Source organism: Mercenaria mercenaria, chromosome 1 (assembly GCF_021730395.1).
Source record: "Mercenaria mercenaria strain notata chromosome 1, MADL_Memer_1, whole genome shotgun sequence".
Taxonomy (NCBI): Eukaryota; Metazoa; Mollusca; class Bivalvia; order Venerida; family Veneridae; genus Mercenaria; species Mercenaria mercenaria.
Genome location: NC_069361.1, coordinates 32,814,402 through 32,832,427, shown reverse-complemented (window position 1 = coordinate 32,832,427; position 18,026 = coordinate 32,814,402). Strand labels below are relative to the sequence as shown.

At 34.1% G+C, this 18,026-nt stretch overlaps 1 protein-coding gene across 1 annotated transcript; it reads left to right on the top strand.

Annotated features, from left to right (window-relative positions):
* The first annotated feature begins 298 nt into the window (after window positions 1-298).
* Window positions 299-17,351, top strand: LOC123541990 (organic cation transporter protein-like). The gene is made up of 10 exons (XM_045327619.2): window positions 299-540; window positions 3,249-3,468; window positions 7,611-7,714; window positions 10,164-10,318; window positions 12,132-12,300; window positions 12,582-12,800; window positions 14,673-14,899; window positions 15,162-15,343; window positions 15,852-16,003; window positions 16,764-17,351. Exons 1-10 carry the CDS (start codon window positions 398-400, stop codon window positions 16,849-16,851), a joined length of 1,659 nt encoding a protein of 552 aa, XP_045183554.2. The 5' UTR covers window positions 299-397; the 3' UTR covers window positions 16,852-17,351.
* Window positions 17,352-18,026: the final 675 nt, after the last annotated feature.

Sequence of the window (18,026 nt, the reverse complement as noted above, 5' to 3'; positions counted from 1 at the left end):
AGGGTTAAGGAAACCACCAATAATAGAGAAAAATAAATCAAAACAAACCAGTAAAGTAAATTAAAAGTTCAAAGCAGGGCCATCATCATGTAAATGTCATTAATTGTGAATAAGGGACTGGAGCTTTCTATACTAACGCCAATCTTTAACAGCCCCAATAAAACCTCATGGCTAGAATAACTGATAAAATGCACCTTTTAGAAATCACAATAAAGTTAAATATTGCACATTTTCACAAGCAACGGTTTAGTAACGGAGATGAAACAGTTCGTTACTTTCTTTGGCCTTTCACTGTCTTAATTAAATTCAGCGCAAAACAGTTTAAATATGCATTTAAAACAAAAACGGTGTTAAATGAAGTAATATTTCTTTAAGCTGTCAAAATAATCGTTGTAAAATGCATTTTGATCTATTATACAAAGAACTTGGTGAATTTGGTTTATTTTCGAAATACATCGTTTTTGTTGGATCTTTAACCAGTACCTATGCCGGGTTCCTGTTCATTAATTCGTTCTTTATTCTGGGAGTTCCTGATCACAGGTATGTTCATAAGTAAAGGATACTTTTCCAGTGATCGAAATACTACATTTAGTATTTTCCTGACTGGCGAATGAAAAAATTCTTGTGTTATATTTCTCTTACATGTAAAACAAACAAACTATATGTCTTTTTTTTCAAAGCTTTTTTTGTATATTCTTATATATTTCCACTTCAAAATTATTATGTATATTTTACCGTAATTTTAACTATTTGACTGAATAACATTTAATAAAAGGTAATATTTTCCTTTTGAATAATTAGAAAAGGGAGCATATGCGCACGCACATGCTAAGTAAGAAACATACGTAATAAGCATTAACAGACACTAAAAAAACTAAGAAAACACTAAGAAAAATTACAAAACGTTAAAAAACCCATAAGAAGACTACTTTAAGAAAATTGCACTGATTAAAAAACAACAACATTCTTTAAACTTGTCCAATCTTCTTCTTGAAATAGAGCTACTAGTTGCTTGCAATTATTTTCAAACAGAGTAAATATGTAAGCCAAAAATGAGTTTTTTTGCAGTTAACATTTTAAGAAACTGAGTCTAGTAATGGTCTTAGACTCAGTTTTGACGTATTTTCATCTTTTGAAGACTTGGTATCAAATATGCTACTTATCTTCTAACATGAAAAATGAAACCCTTAATTTGATTAAAATATACTTTCAGGGGAAAAGTACGGAATCCTGTTTCCGCCATCGACTTTTCGACTAGACAGATACGCGAAAACTTGAAATTAAGCATCTAATTTCAACTTTTCGCGCTAAACATTTACCGCGAAAAGTCGAAAACTTGAAGTTTTTAACAAGACAATGTCGTTCAAACGTCAACTTCTCGATCTAGAATCAAGCGCGAAAAGTAGAAATTTAAAAGCCTAAACTTCAACTTCTCGTGCAAAGATGTCCCGCGAAATGTATAAATCTTGAAGTTTTTGTCCCGAGAATTGTCGGGCAAATATCAACTTGTCGACCCATAGTCTAGCGCGAAATGTTGAAATTAAGTGGCCTATCTTCTACTTTTCGTGCCAGTTTTCTGGCCGATATTTTCTCGATGTTATCGCTTAAATTTCGACTTTTCGTTCTAGGACTAACTAACTAACCCTAACCCTAACCCTAAACTAAGTAACCCTTACCCTAACCCTAGAACGAAAAGTCGAAATTTAAGCGATAATATCGCGAAATTATCGGCCAAAGAACTGGCACGAAAAGTAGAAGTTAAGACTTAAATTTATACCTTTCGTCCTATAAGTTCAGTCGATAAGTTGACATTTGCACGACAATTGTCGCGTTACAAACTTCGACTTTTCAATTTTACGAGGAAATATCTTAGCACGAGAAGTTGACATTAGCTCTCTTAATTTCTACTTTTCGCGCTTGATTATAGGTCGAAAAGTTGACGTTTGCACGACAATTGTCGGGTCAAAAACTTCAAGATTTCGACTTTTCGCGTTAAATTTATAGCACGAAAAGTTGAAATTAAATGCTTAATTTCAAGTTTTCGCGTATCTGTCTAGTCGAAAAGTCGATGGCGGAAACAGGATTCCGTAGAAAAGAGCAAATTAACTGCGGTTTTACAAAATTATGAGATTTAGGTTATAATGGATAATATAATATCTATAAACAGATGCTACAGTGTATAGCCGTGTAATACATTTTATATCAATACCACTGACTAAGTGCCCTAAACCTTTTTTGCGACAACATATTTAATGAAAATTTTATTTAGGTCACCTTTTAATTAAGCCATTTTTCAATTACTTCGACTTAGAGTATTTCCTCCTCACGCTTGTCTAACTGTAACATGTCAAATTCCTAAATGGCCTGTATGAAACTTTATGGCGTAGTAAAAGTACATACAGTGACATATAAAGGACTATATCAAGCCGGGAAATGTCTTGAAAAAAAAATCCTTTACAGACTATTTTCCCGGGCAATACAAATTTGTCAAAAATGAATTACCTTCTTCAATAAATAGTAAATAAATTGTTCTAGTTTCAAATTGTAAATCTGACAACATCAGCTGCCATGTAGGAACTAAACTGTAAGTATTGGCAGTATAAAATTAAGCAGTGTAATAAATTTTGTAATCTATATCCGAAAGTGCCCGATTTTGTCGAATATGAATAGTGAACTGCTAACAGACGAAACAAATTCTTTGATACATACTTAAATAATACAATCATTGTTTAAACTGATATACTAGACATTTTTATGCCTCTCGGTGAATGAAATACTTAGCATTGATATAATCTATATCAGTCTCATTTGCAAATATTGAATTGGAACTTTATTGTTTTAGTTTATACATCATTTATTTTAGGTCGATTGTAAAGCAAGTTCTACAACTTATGTTAATCAATCTCGACATCTCATTCCTGATGGAATCCATCGCTACGAGGGTATGAGAGAAGAGAAGCCAGTTTCCCTTTTAGTGCTGAGCGTCAAGCAAGGAGCTACTGGTACCATTTTCACGTCTTCGGTATGACGTGGCCGGGGATCGAACCCACGACCTCCAGCACTCGAAGCGGACGCTCTACCACTAGGCTATCTAGGCGGTTAAACTTTATTTCTTGTTCGTCTTTTAAATGTCACAATACGTTTGACGTCATTTTCGTTTTCGTTCGTCTGTTTTTCAGCATTGAGATAAAAAATTGTTGCAAAATGCATACTTCAACTTTCTACTTTTGTTTCTTCTAATTTGGCAGATGTGCTATACCCGGATGGGAAAATGACACGTACGCTGTTCAAAATGACCTTCACCTTGCCGTTATAAACAGAACAATCCCGCTGGCACCAAAGTCAGAGAAATTCAAATATGACCAATGCAACTATAGAACAGTATCAGAAAATGGACACGTTTCTCTGAAAAAGTGTGTCAAATGGGTTTATGACAAGTCTAATTTCCAGTCGTCTTTGGCTGCAGATGTAAGTGTTTCTAATTCTTCATAATTTCATAATTGTAATAAAATTAAGAACAGAGGAAATACAAATGATATGAGGTCAAACTGTTAAAATTGAAAAGTACTAGTTCGAACCTTGATATGGTTTCCCAGTAATGTAGCTAAAATATTTCAGCACTTATTTCTGCTCTTAATTCTCATGGGGTCTCCGTGGCTGAGTGGCTAAGGTCGCTGACTTTAAATCACTTGCCTCTCACCAATGTGAGTTCGAGTCTCACTCGGGACCCTGAATTTTTCATGTGAGGAGGCCATCCAGCTGGCACACGGAACTTTGGTAGTTTTACCCCATGTGCCGTGATGAAATAATGCACGGAGGGGCACCTGGGGCCTCCATCATCAAAGCTGGAAAGTCACCACTTGACATAAATGTGTCGGTGCAACGTTAAATCCAGTATAGAGCTTATTTCCACTATCACAAACTTTCATAACTGTTTAGTAAATATGTTTTCGTTACAATGCTTGTATTATACAGATTCTGTTTAACATCGATACACTGTAAAATAGAATGGGCCCGCGACCGTGGTGAAAACATAGACATTCAACAATACCCTGGGGCTAACATGTTTGAAACAGTTTAGTTGCCATTAAGTTCCATTACGAAATAGTAATTATTTCAATTAAATACTTGAACTCGTACGCATTCAATGTCATAGCAAAACGGTAATAAAACGGCAGCAAAAGTAAAGCACCAATTTTAATTAGCTCGAATTTATTCTGTTTTGCTGTATGCTTGCATAACATCTGAATATATATATTTTCACTTGTGCATTTTTTAATCCCCCGCCGTGGCGGAGGGATTATAGGAATGGTCTGCGTCCGTCCTTCCGTCCGTAACAAATTCGTGTCCGGTCCATATCTCCTAAACCCCTTGAAGGATTTTCATGAAACTTGGATCAAAGGATCACCTCATCAAGACGATGTGCAGAACCCATGAGTCAGCCTTGTCAGTTCAAGGTCAAGGTCACAACTCAAGGTCAAAGGTTTGAGCCTGCCATTTTATGTCCGCTCTATATCTTCTAAACCCCTTTAAGGAATTTTATAAAACTTGGCTCAAATGATCACCTCATCAAGACGATGTGCAGAACCCATGAGTCAGCCATGCCAGCTCAAGGTCAAGGTCACAACTCAAGGTCAAAGGTTTGAGCCTTCCATTTTGTGTCCGCTCTATATCTCTTAAACCCCTTGAAGGAATTTTATAAAACTTGGGTCAAATGATCACCTCATCAAGATGATGTGCAGAACTCATGAGTCAGTCATGCCGGCTCAAGGTAAAGGTCACAACTTAGGGTCAAAGGTTTGAACCTTCCATTTTGTGTCAGATCTATATCTCCTAAACCCCTTGAAGGATTTTCATCAAACTTGGGTCAAACGATCACCTCATCAAGGCGATGTGCGGAACTTATGAGTCAGCCATGTCAGCTCAAGGTCAAGGTCACAACTGAAGGTCAAAGGTTTGAGCCTTCCATTTCGTGTCCACTCTATATCTCCTAAACCCCTTGAAGGAATTTTATAAAACCTGGGTCAAATGATTACCTCATCAAGACGATGTGCAGAAATTATGAGTCAACCATGCCAGCTCAAGGTCAAGGTCACAACTAAGGGTCGAAGGTTTGAGCCTTCCATTTGGTGTCCACTCTGTATCTCCTTAACCCGTTGAAGGATTTTCATCAAACTTTGGTCAAATGATTACCTCATCAAGAACTCATGAGTCAGCCATGTCAACTCAAGGTCAAGGTCACAACTGAAGGTCAAAGGTTTCAGCTCTGTATCTCCTAAACCCCTTGAAGGATTTTCATGAAACTTTGGTCAAATGATCACCTCATCAAGACGTTGTGCAGAATTCATGAGTCAGCCGTGTCAGTTCAAGGTCAAGGTCACAGCTAAAATCAAAGGTTTTACCCTTTCACTATCCATAGCAGTGGAGGGAGATTTAGCTGTCTTTCAGACTGCCTTGTTGCATTTTAATTTCTCTTTTACGAAAGCTTTGTAGTTAATAAAGGTAATTAATTGCCAATTGTTTCAATGATCAATTGCAACTGAAATTTAGTTCCTTCTTCTTCTTCTCGTTCGCGGTTGAAATTTAGCATTTTGACATTATTTAAACAGCCACAGGTCCAACATATATTCGTGTTTCAACGCAAAAAAAAGCCCTGAATTGTTAAAAGCACGAATACTCATGTAAATTGTAATTGCTGCTTGAGCGATTTGATATATTTATTTTACTCTGTATGAAGATCCATTTCGTATTCAAAATGATATAAATGACAAGACAACTACTCCGCATTTGCATTAATTTTTTTTTATAAAATCAGCATTAAATTATATAACATTTTGACATAAACATGTTGTTGACCGCAGGTGTATTGAAACAACAATTCTTAAGGTAGTTCTGCACGTTCGGATCAAAGTCTTTTTCTACAAAGCAGAATTTAATTTTGATCAGCCCTCACTTTAAAATCTTTTAACTATGCATAAGAAACAAGTAAAACGTTGTGGTCGTGAGCTTGAGGTTTTGATAAGGTTATTAAAAATATTGACCTCTTGCAAATTTTCTTAGTAGGTTTTATCCCAGTTTAAAAGTTTATCACGGATTTTGTTGCAACTCGCTTACTTATCAAGCGTTTTAAATCTTCCTTTTGGCCAACAGGACCACTTTCTTGTGTCGATGTCTGATCTTACATTTAAGGTATTACTTAGCTATATTTAAAATTTTATTCATTTTTACTTGTCATACAATCACTTACAATTGTTTTGCAAATATAGTTTCCATTTTAGAAGAGTTAGGATTAGAGCAAAAATTTAAAGTTGTCTAGTCTTAAACTTAGCACGGCTCTAATTCGGTGGAATTCTATCCAGCCACATGCCTCGTACGACTTCCAATAGTCATATATTGGCGAATGGACGGAACAGAGTCAACCCTTTCAATATATAGAAAATCTGAATGAAATCCCATAAGGGCATCCGCAGTGATTCTTGCTTCATGAGTGACCTTCTGCGTGGACGCAGTGGTCGAGGGGGCTAAGACGCTTTCCTACGGAGGTGAAGGCCCCTGGTTCGAATCCTGGCAACTCCCATTGCGGTGTGTCCTTGGGCAAGGCACTTTATCACGATTGCCTCAGTCGACCCAGCTGTAAATGGGTACCAGCAAATTGCTGGGGGTAAGGTATAATTGGTTTTAACTGTTCTTAAAATAGGGTCGCTCAAAAGCTCTACAGAGCTTATGTTAATTGTTTCACAAAGCGACGGTAAATAAAATTTACCTTTACCTTTTACCTTTCTGTTGCTCTTTGTGATATTCGCACCTGAAAAAAAGGATTTTTATTTTTTAAAAAGTAAAAATAATAAAAGTCTTTGTGCTAGCTATTGTAACTTAAAAGATCAGTATTAAAATTTCAAGTATTATTTCATTTGTAAATATAACTGCTTTGGAAAGAAAGTAATGCTGCCGGTTTTATAAATAAACATAAGAATAAACTTCATGGTTTCCGGTTTATCAAACTTGCTGAACTACCTTAATAAATGGACAAACTATCGTATTTGGGAACCTTATTATTACTAGTAATTTGCCTTTTTGTATTGTTCGTTTGTTCTTAAATTTGCTAGCATTTCTCAACTGTTTCTAGATTTGTCATTTTGGTATTTTGTGCTTATTTTTTCTTTATTTCGAGTGTCTTTTATTCGTTTTGCTTATTAGGCATATCTAATCCATTTTGTTTTTCCATGCATTTTCTCATCTTCTCTCTCTGCAATTTCGAGCAGTGTTTTGTGTGTCTTCCTTATTTAGCGTGGTGATTCTTCGTCCCGTTTATTCTTGCTTATCGTTTCTTTCTTTTTCAGTAGTTTGTTATTTATTTTGTTTGAAGTAGCGTTAATTTCTCAACAGAATACGAAAGGACTTGACGGGTTAGAAAATGACAAAAATGTTATCAAGACAGGTGTACAACAAATTTGACATGTATTACTCTAATTAAACTGAAATACTGTCGAATCGAAAACCTTAAATTAAACAAACAAACAAACGAATGTATTACCCTAAGCGATTATAACAGTAATGTTTTCATTTAAAAGTTGTACAACGATAATATTACGATTCATTTACTGTTACAGCTGAACATGGTGTGTGATCAAGCAATTCTCAAGTCCAATGCTCAGATGGTGTTCTTTGGGGGACTCTTGGCTGGTTCATTCTTGACTGGAATCTTTTCAGATAGGTAACTCAAAATATAGAAATTGATATTTTAATTAAAGTTTATGTAAATCCATTGTTATCTTAAGTATAACTGCGTTTAATTATATGTGACTACCTCTTTATAACATATGTGTCTGTTTCTGCCCTTTTTACATGGAATATGTTTTGTATCTGTAATGTTGCCCTATTTCATATACAAGTGATTAATAAACTAAAATAATTGCATGCAGTTATACAGAGAAACCAACATTTGAGTTTTAGATTGAACGGTTTCACAAAACTTTGACTACTTTGATTAAATTTTAAGATTTGTAGATATTCACAAAGTGATCTTTCACATGCCCCTTGCTAGTAAATATATATCTTCTGGAAACAATTTATGCAAATAGTAAGACAAAAATCAAAACAGCTGCGGGCTTGAATAACAAACCTTATGAATAGATTTACCAGTGTTTATTACAAACAAAGACATACGTTCGTTCGAAATATCGTGTTTCATAATTTTAGTACATGACCTTGCCATTTAGTTTGTAATGGTATTCTCTATACATGACCTTTTTAACCTCATCTGAATCTGTTCAAACAAAAATACGCAATTTGCAACATGTACGGTAACACATGTCATTTTTCTATGTATTGTTCATATAATACAAGAAACTACTGGTTATATAATCTTACAATAACTTTGGTACATTTCAAATTGAGACAGAAATAACTTGAAACTATCGACATTGCAAGTTTTCATCAAACATTGACCTTGCCATACTTAATGTGACAAATTACAGAAAGTTGTCGCATTTGTCAACTAATTTCATGACTGAGCTGCAGTCACTTGAAAATAGACATAACTGCATCGAGAACATCGCTGCACTAAGGACGTAAACTTTTAAAAGATAAGTCAGCGACATTAATTACCTTCTCAACGGAGGCTCCGACATATGTTCAAGTACATGTATATTATAGCATTCAAATTCGAGTATGAAACAGTTCATTTTACAGCTAAATGTAATTAACAAAATGTGAAATAATTTTAATGAATTACATTTTATATTTTTAAACAAAACATTTTATTATATTATGTTTTTGTATTGATATGGGGAATATTAATTTGCCACTTAGGCTAGATAAAATGTGTTTTTTTATTACCATAGATAAAATGCATGTTTAAGATGAATTTGGTGGGAAGAAACAACATGCATATATATATAAACAAGAAGTACATATCTTAAGTATTGAACTTAAGTATTGGATCTATTAACTTACGTTGCTATATATCTTCTGGTTTTGTAATGTGCTTACATTGTTGAACTTCATTTGTTTTGTGTAAGCATTCGGTTACTTACATACATGAGACAGCCATTGAGATGATGCAAATTGTTTATTAACTTAAAGTATATATTCATTAAATCTGCTTCGCAATAAAAACAGATGTATTCCTAATGTTTGTCAGTTAAGAGTTAGGACGTCCGGACTAATCGAAATACGAATCTGTATCAAAGGGACATATCTGACAAACACAACAAATAATGACAGTTTCTGTTAAAACCACCTGTATGTAATAATTGACAACAGATTTAATCAAACGTTGCATTTTTTCATAATGCATTTTGGAATGTAGTGATCATTTGTTTTGTCAGCTGTTCACCACACTAAGAGCGTTTACCTGTTTAATGACTGTTTAATATAGGTAATAAAACGCATACCATATTTTAGACCACACTGAATAACAAATTGATGTTCATAACATGTGGATTTAATCTAATTAGATACTTTATAACAGGTACAGGACATAAAAGAGTACATTATTTGATATATAATATGTATCAAAATTAGGTATATCGTAGAATAACCCGAGGTTGGAGTTCCTATGCGCATGAATATATCACTAAGGCCGAAGACCTGAGTGATATATTTCTACGCATAAGAACGACAAACGAGGATAATTCTATGATAAACCTTATTTAGATACTTATTATTTCGATTCTAACACGACTTACTTCAAATAACATTAGACGAGAATCAGATGAGTGTTTTCATCAAGCGTAAATTACAAGGTGTGCGCGCAGCATAGTTCAAGGTCGGCTTACTGCAGAATAACCCGAGATAGATTTTACTCTAGGCCTACAAGTATGTAGGTTATTAGCTGGTCGTGTTAGAATATAATATATACATCATGGTCGAGGCATAACTAGAGAGGTTTGCGCATGCTATATTAATCGAGGTTCTTCAATGAGATTAATGTTAGTTGTAGAAAACCCGACACAGATATATTTATATATGTATAATAATGTATGAAGGTTTATTTTTTAACTGTTTTATCGAACGGAAAACAAGTTTAAGAATTAAAAATGAATGACAATTTTATGTCGTGATTAATGTCTTACTTTATAAATATCTTTTCTAATTTTATTTCTATACCTTTTGTCTTCCTTTAATCCCTTTATTCTGGTATACATGTTTTAAATGATCAGATTCGGTCGAAAACCAACACTATGTTTGTCTTCAATATTCTACTTCATGGCGGCAATGGGTATTGCCTGGACACCCAGCTACGTTGTGTATGTTTTCCTGACGTTTTGTGTTGGATTTTTCTCCGTGGGAAATTTCATGCCTTCCTTTGTCATGGGTATGTAATACGTTTGTTTTTAACTAGAAGCCAGTTATCGATGAAAACATCTACCAAATTGGTAGCATTATTTACCCTCAGTTCTTCTTACTACGCATATAATAAGTTTACAAAACATTAAAAATAATGAACATTGTATTCCTTTTGCATTGTTTATTATCATAAATATCGGATGAGATTATTCAGTAATAAAAACGCACAGTACGACACCATAATATTATGTGTCTTACATTTCGTTTATTTTACTTTTAATGGTAAAACGCCAATTTTATTCGTTTGTCTGTCTGCGTATTAGATTTGTTTATTTGTAATACATTTTCGGGATCTATTTTTATCGTTCATTTGTTATGAAATGTACAGAACAGTTGGTATGCATTCGATATCTAAACCTTTCCACCAGCAATTATTGACCAGATGAGATCGCGTGCAGGTTTCGGCGGATTTGGACCGAAGTAACAGAAATGTACCACAATTAGATGAACATTAGATGGACTTATATTTTTTTAGACATAAATGTATTTTGATAATAATAAAAGCCTTTAGAAAAGTGAAACGATGTTATCTATTGGATGCATTACGAGTAACACCTGTCAGGACAAATATACTTTGCCTTAGTTAGAAAACATTTACAAAATGCAGTATATGGTATAGTTTGAAAGACAAGAGTTTATAAGGTTTTTATAACATCTTCTTACAGGAAGTAATCTCTCATTTTTTAGTATGTCGTACGTACATCAAATGAAATTAAGAGTTATGTTTCGTTGTAAGCTTATGACATGCTGTATATTTCTTTCATCTAAATGTTGTAAACACTTTCATGGATCTTGACATAAGTAACAGAAATACATTGTTATCAAACGAACTGCATATATTTTTCATGACATACATGCACTATGCAAAATTATCAATTTCTTGCCTTTTGACATATTAAAGACCTTATTATATCCAATAGTTTTAAGCTTCTCTTACAGTATCTACAGTATCTAAAGGATAAAACCTTTTTTCACAAAAAAGATCTTGACAGGATATCCAAAGTTGCATGTCATATCATAATATAATCATTGGAGACGTTAATATCGCATTTCGGGCCTCCGTGGCCGAGTGGTTAGAGTCGCTGACTTCAAACCATTTGCCTCTCATCGGTGTGGGTTCGAAACCTCATTTGGGGTGTAGAATTCTTCAGGTGAGGAAGCCATCCAGCTGGCTTACGGAAGGTCGGTGGTTCTACCCGGGTGCCCGCTCGTGATGAAATAGTGCACGGAGGGGCACCTGGGGTCTTCCTCCACCAATAAAGCTGGAAAGTCGCCATATGACCTTAAATTGTGTCGGTGCGACGTTAAACCCAACAAAATAAATAAAATAAAATAAATATCGCATTTCCGTTATCTTTAATTACGGCTCAGAATGATAAAATGTTAGGTTTGGAATATAGTTCCAGATCAGCAGAGTGTCTCGCTCAAATTCACACACCTTATGTGACAGCTTCTTAACAGATATTTTCAGCAAATTCCAAAAATAATTAGGTCCAATTGAAGAGTCTTTGAATACATAAAAGAATATGTAAAAGGGAAAAGGTATATAGTTATTGATTCAGTAACACACATGGCAACTGCCATGTGCAATTCTGTATTTACCCCCAATTTTGTACAGAGGTTTTTCCTCACACTTTATTCAACAGAATAGTGATGTATGTCATTAAAGTCCTGTACACCAGTATTGGCAAACTCCTGTACACAGTACAATTTCGAGAGCGATATTAATTTTAGTTACCAAACCTAAGTTCGTAATAATGGTTACTTATTTTCTTTGCTAGGAATGGAATTTGTTGGACCGTCTAAGAGACGTTATCCTGGTCTTGTTGGTGGCTATTATTGGATGGTGGGAAATTTGATTTTGGCCGGACTTGGATATGGAATTCGAGACTGGAGCACATTACAGATCGTTTGTGCGGCGCCAGGCATTCTCTTCCAGGTTTTCTGGTTGTAAGTGAAGTCATTAGTCATTTATGTAGTGTTCGGAACATTAAAGCTGATCTTTGAACTTCAACTTCAGAATTAGAATTCCACCAATATATTCTCATTGATGATATAATTACAAGCTGGGGAGTCTGGTGGCAGTTCCAAGACACCGTACAATTTAAAAGTTTTTTCTAAAAAATGTCAAAGCAAAATATTGCAATTGAAATGTACAGTTAAGTAGCCAAAAGTGTTCCTTATTTAGCAGCAAGTCAAAAAATTATCTTATGATGTTTTACTGTTTTCAGTATCTTTCCGGAGTCACCAAGATGGTTGTTTAGCCAAGGCAGACTCGAGGAGTCAAAGGCAATCATTCGCAAAGCTGCAAAATGGGACAAGGTCATTTTACCTGAGAAATTTTTTGATAAAGTGTTTCAAACCGCACCGGAACCTTACCAGGGGAAGATATGGCACCTCTTTACATCTAGGGTATTGTGTATCCGTACATTGATCATCTTCTTTAACTGGTAAATATCAAACCTGATTTCAAGACTACTATGTTTTATAGCAAAGCAATACAAATTGAAATTCCAGTGTTAGTATGCACTACGAACATTCAGATCAGGCCATTATCTCTTATCGTAATAGTTTGTTAATAATATACGATCTGACAAGTAAACTAACTGCTTAAGTCTCCTTGTTCCTCATTTGTAAAGTAAAGGATTTCTTTCATTTTTAAATGCAGTACGTCTATATACAAAATGTAACATTAATCCTAGCATGCATTACAAAATGCTTTCGAACAGTAATTGTTAAATACTGGTAGTAAAAAAGAGATAATGCCCTAACAATAATTATGAAAACGTCCTAACACAAATAGTAAAAAGCTGACCTAATGTAACTAAACATACTGGTCATAAAAATTTCCTAAAAGTAATTATAAAAGGATGTCCGTACAGTGAATATAAAGTGCTTTCCATGCATACAGTTGTTAAGAAATGTTTATTTTAGTACTTGTAATAGTTATTATAATAATAGTAATTATAAAATGTTTCCAAAACAGTTCTTATAAATGCTTTTATTACAGCATAACAACATGCTTAACTAACAGTAAGTATGAAATAACTTCCTTAAATTAATTATAAACTGTTGTCCCCATGAATTGCAGTCCTCAAAGTAATCATAAAATAACATTCTAAAAGTAATGATAAATGCTCTCCAAATAGGAGATCTCCATGGCTGGTCGGTTATGGTCGCTGATTTGATTCACCTGCCTTTCTCCAGTGTAAGTTCGAATTCTTTCTTTCATGAGAAGAAGTCATTTGACTGGCTTACGGAAGGTCGATGGTTCTATCTAGGTGCTCGTCGGTGATGTACTAATGCCCAGAAGGCCACCTGGGAACTTCCTTCACCATCAAAATCTGGAAAGTCGCAATATGACCTTGATACCGTCGGTGTTACGTTTAACATAAACGACAACTGGCCAAACAGTAATTATAAAATGCTTTCCTAACAGTAGTCATAAATAATGCCAATGTAGTAATCATAAAATGCTGTCCTATGTAAAATGATGTCCTAAAAGAAGATTGTAAAATGCTGTCTTAATAGTAAACATTACATTCTTTCCTAAGTACGTATATATGTACTTATTAACTATTTTCCTAACATATATCTAAACAGCCATTATAGAAAGATGTCCTTATACTTATTCTAAAATGTTGTTAAAACAATAACTTAAAATGATATACAATCAGTAATAATGAATTGCTATGGACACAGTTATAATAAAATGATGTCCAAAGAGTAATTATAAAAATGAGCTTACAATAGTTTCGAAATGGTATCCAAATAGTAATTACAAAATGTTGTTTTAGGTGTAATCAAGAACTGATGTCTTAACAGTAATCTTTTTGTAAACACAGATTGTTGTCCAATCAGTAAATATAAAATGTTGTCCTATAAGTAATCTCGAAATGCTGTCTAAACAGTAATTATAATTTGAAGTCTAAAAAGAAATCATTAAAATAATGTTTAAATAGTAATCTTATCAGTAATTCTAGAATGTCCAAACAGGTATTATAAAATGATGTCCTGACAGTAATTATAAATCGAAACAGTTATTATAAAACGCTTTCATTACTGAGAAATGTTTAGGAAGAATTATGATAACATTCTTTCCTAACAAAAGTTGTAAAATTCTTTCCTATCATTAGTTCTGAAATGCTTTCCTAACAGTTATAGTGAAATTTTGTCTTAAAAGTATCCATAATGTTGTCCGAACCACAACACTGAAAATAAAATATTATCATTCAGGGCTATAGTATATAATGCATTACTCAGAGTTTCATTCATTTGTTTTGTGGAAAACCTAACAAACATTCAATGAAATTTTTTTTCAGGTTTGTGGTGTGCTTAGCGTATTATGGCCTAGCTTTGAACAGTGGGGATCTGGGAGGAAGCATGTACCTGAATTTCTTCCTGCAAGCCCTAATGGACTTTCCGGCTACAACAATAGCCCTTGTCCTTCTTGACAGGACCGGAAGAAAACCTTTGCTAGTTGGGAGTATGATAATTGGAGGGCTCGGTTGCCTAGGAACAGTGTTTACCATTATCTATGGCGGAGAAGGTACCAGACAAACGTTTATATTTTGACAAATAGCTATCTTCTTTGTATGAAATTTTATTAGGTCACGTGTTAAGTAAATTTCAGAATCACGTTCTACTCCAGGTCTAGTACTGGTGCATTGAAATAGGTAATCGTGATTTTGATTTGGTTTGAAAGCAGGATTCTGAGTTGACCAGATAATAGCTAATAATTAAAATGGACAAATGCTGAAGCGTTATTAAATAATAATGTTTTACAACGGTCTATTCCACTTTTTTACAAGAATACAGTGTTGCAACAACAGTGCTAGCTATGCTTGGAAAGATTGGTGCGTCTGCCGCTTTCTCAATGGTGTATGTGTACTCGGCCGAACTGTATCCAACAGTAGTGCGGAACGCAGGAATGGGTTCGAGCTCCTGTATGGCACGTGTTGGGGGCATGACAGCTCCATACATTGCCGACCTGGTTTGTATGTTTTGCTTATTGATTGTTTACGTTTTGCTCCTCTCATAACTCTTGAAATCTAGTAAAAGTGGTGAAAATCTCATGCGGTGACTTCCAAATCCTTAGCATCACATAATATTTTATTTATCTATGTGTAAGGTAAGTATAGCATATTCTTAGTTAGTATATTACCAAGGACTCTGTGCTTTCATGGGCTACTAAAGGGGCTCAAAGACCATGATCCCTGCAATGTACTCAAAACCATTTCGATAACTATACTCTAGTATCAAATGATGAAAAAATATTTATCAAAATCCTGATAAAAATGTTCGTTGTTACTATGAGCGGATACCACTACACAAGAAAAACATACATGTCTTAACATAATACTTTGAGTTAATGCGCAGTGAACATTTAATGACTATTCTTTCTTGCACACACATAAGGGTAATTTTTCTTAAAATAGCTAACTGACTAAAAGTAAAATAACTTTCTTATTTACTTTTAATTTGTTAAACCTGTATTTCAGGATCGTCTTGTTAGTGGAAGTTTAGGGAAAGCACTGCCGCAGATTGTTTTTGGCACTCTGTCAATCATTGCGGGTCTTTTAGCACTTCACCTTCCTGAGACGTTGAATCGTAATTTGCCGGAAACAATCGAACAAGGCATACAATTTGGACGGTGAGTTCTCAGTTCGAGCATAGAATACATATTTTACAGTTAGGAATTGTACAGTGATCTCTCGAAAGCTACAGAGAACGGAATCAAATAAGATTATAATTATTCAGAATTATATGTATTAAGATCCCAACGTTTTATGGACTTTTGACGTGTCAATATACCAGATAAAATGGAATATAAAATACAAACATGTAAGATATAAAGCCTCTATGCCGGAGATAATTAGTAAATGTGTTTGCTCTGACCATTCGTTCTTAAATATCACTTGCTGAGATTTGTCACAAATTCTCCAAAGACGGCACGAAAGTGTGTCAGTCTGAATGGAGAGCGAATGTGACAAAAGGTGAATCTGTATCAAAATTAGCAGGAAAATGCTAATGTCATGGATTACTTAACAACAGAAGCATTCAGCATATAGCGGAGAGAGATATTTTAGTCATAACATCCTATCAAAAAGTTATTTCCCTAAGCTTTATAGAATGATATCAGCTTTAGCATCTTTTGTTGAACTCATTATATTCTAGATAAAGGTTTGCAAGTTTAGTTGTTCCATCCTCCAAGAATCGCAGCAGGCTCATAATTCTGGCTGTTATACCTAAAATAAAAGTGTCGGATATCACTTTAGGGGCTCAACAAAATAGGTTATTTAGTAATACATCGACAATGTAAGGGAAGAAATAATGCGTTTAATTCTTTGTAGACAAGATGTCATGTCTTTACTCCTTTGTATGTAAGATTTTATTTTTTTGTCTTTATATAGGGAAGACGAAAAGAAAGAAAGAGCAGTTGAAAATGAAATTCATATCAACAAAGCATTTGATGATCCAAGACCATGGACTCACCTCTAAGCTAGAAATATTAGTACAACCTAAATGCTATAAGAGTGTAGTTTCAAATTAATTCCAACATTCAGCTTACCGTCTAATATGTCTTCAAATGAAATTTATATACACTATTTCAGTTTCCAAAGGCACTTGTTGTATTCGCTTAAGAATGTAAATGTATGCATTTGTGCAAGCTTAATCATTTATAAGTGACACTGGTTACCGATATGGGAGACTCCTCCAGAACTTGGTTACCCATATGGGAGACTCCTCCAGAACTGTTGATGATTTCTAATGAGAAGTGCAATTTACATAAGATTCTCGAAATGTTCTTTAGCGTGCCAGGTCTAACAAAGCCAGACACATAACTTATCTCGATGACATGTTAGTTCTGAAGCGGGGATCGAACTTACGATACAATCTGGGTTACCCAAAAATACCCCCATCAATTACGTGCCATAAAAGTGAATAACATATAATATTACGTATGCAAATGAAAGCTTAAAAATATATTTGAACCTGTTTTCTGTGTTTCTTTTATATTTCAACACATTTTCCTTTACGTTTTACCGATAAAGGCCGAAAAACTGATAAATAGTACTCGAGAAAGTCTTACATGTGGTAATTCAAATACGTTAAAGGTGGATAATCAGACTTTAGCCATGTAACGGATTTGTTCGAAACTTTAGCATCTGATCATTTACACTCATTTATGTTCACTTAACACTTAATACAAATTAGATTTTCACTGGAGGTATTTTTAAAATTTCATTTTCCTATCCTGGTTGCCCAACCAAGATAGAGTTATTTTATCATAAGTATAAATTTGATAAACATACTTTGCCTAAGGAAATGTATAAATATTAGTCATATTGTAATATATTTGTAAAATATTTGCATTAAAAATTATGTATTTAGATGGAATTCATTAGAAACGCAAGTTTGAAAAATTATTATTACCTCCCTTTGCCTATCTTGGTTGCGCATCCAAGATAGATTGGAAATAAATGAATTCAGAAGCTACACACAGCTTTAAAACTTTGGCATTTTGGTTCAGATTGTTCAATAGTTGATATATCTATCAAATGCAAATGTAAAACTAGACATTGTATCGAAATAAAAAGAAATACCCAGCTTTTTATATACTTTCATATTAAAGGGGAGTAATTACACAATTTTATAAAAATAATAAAATATAC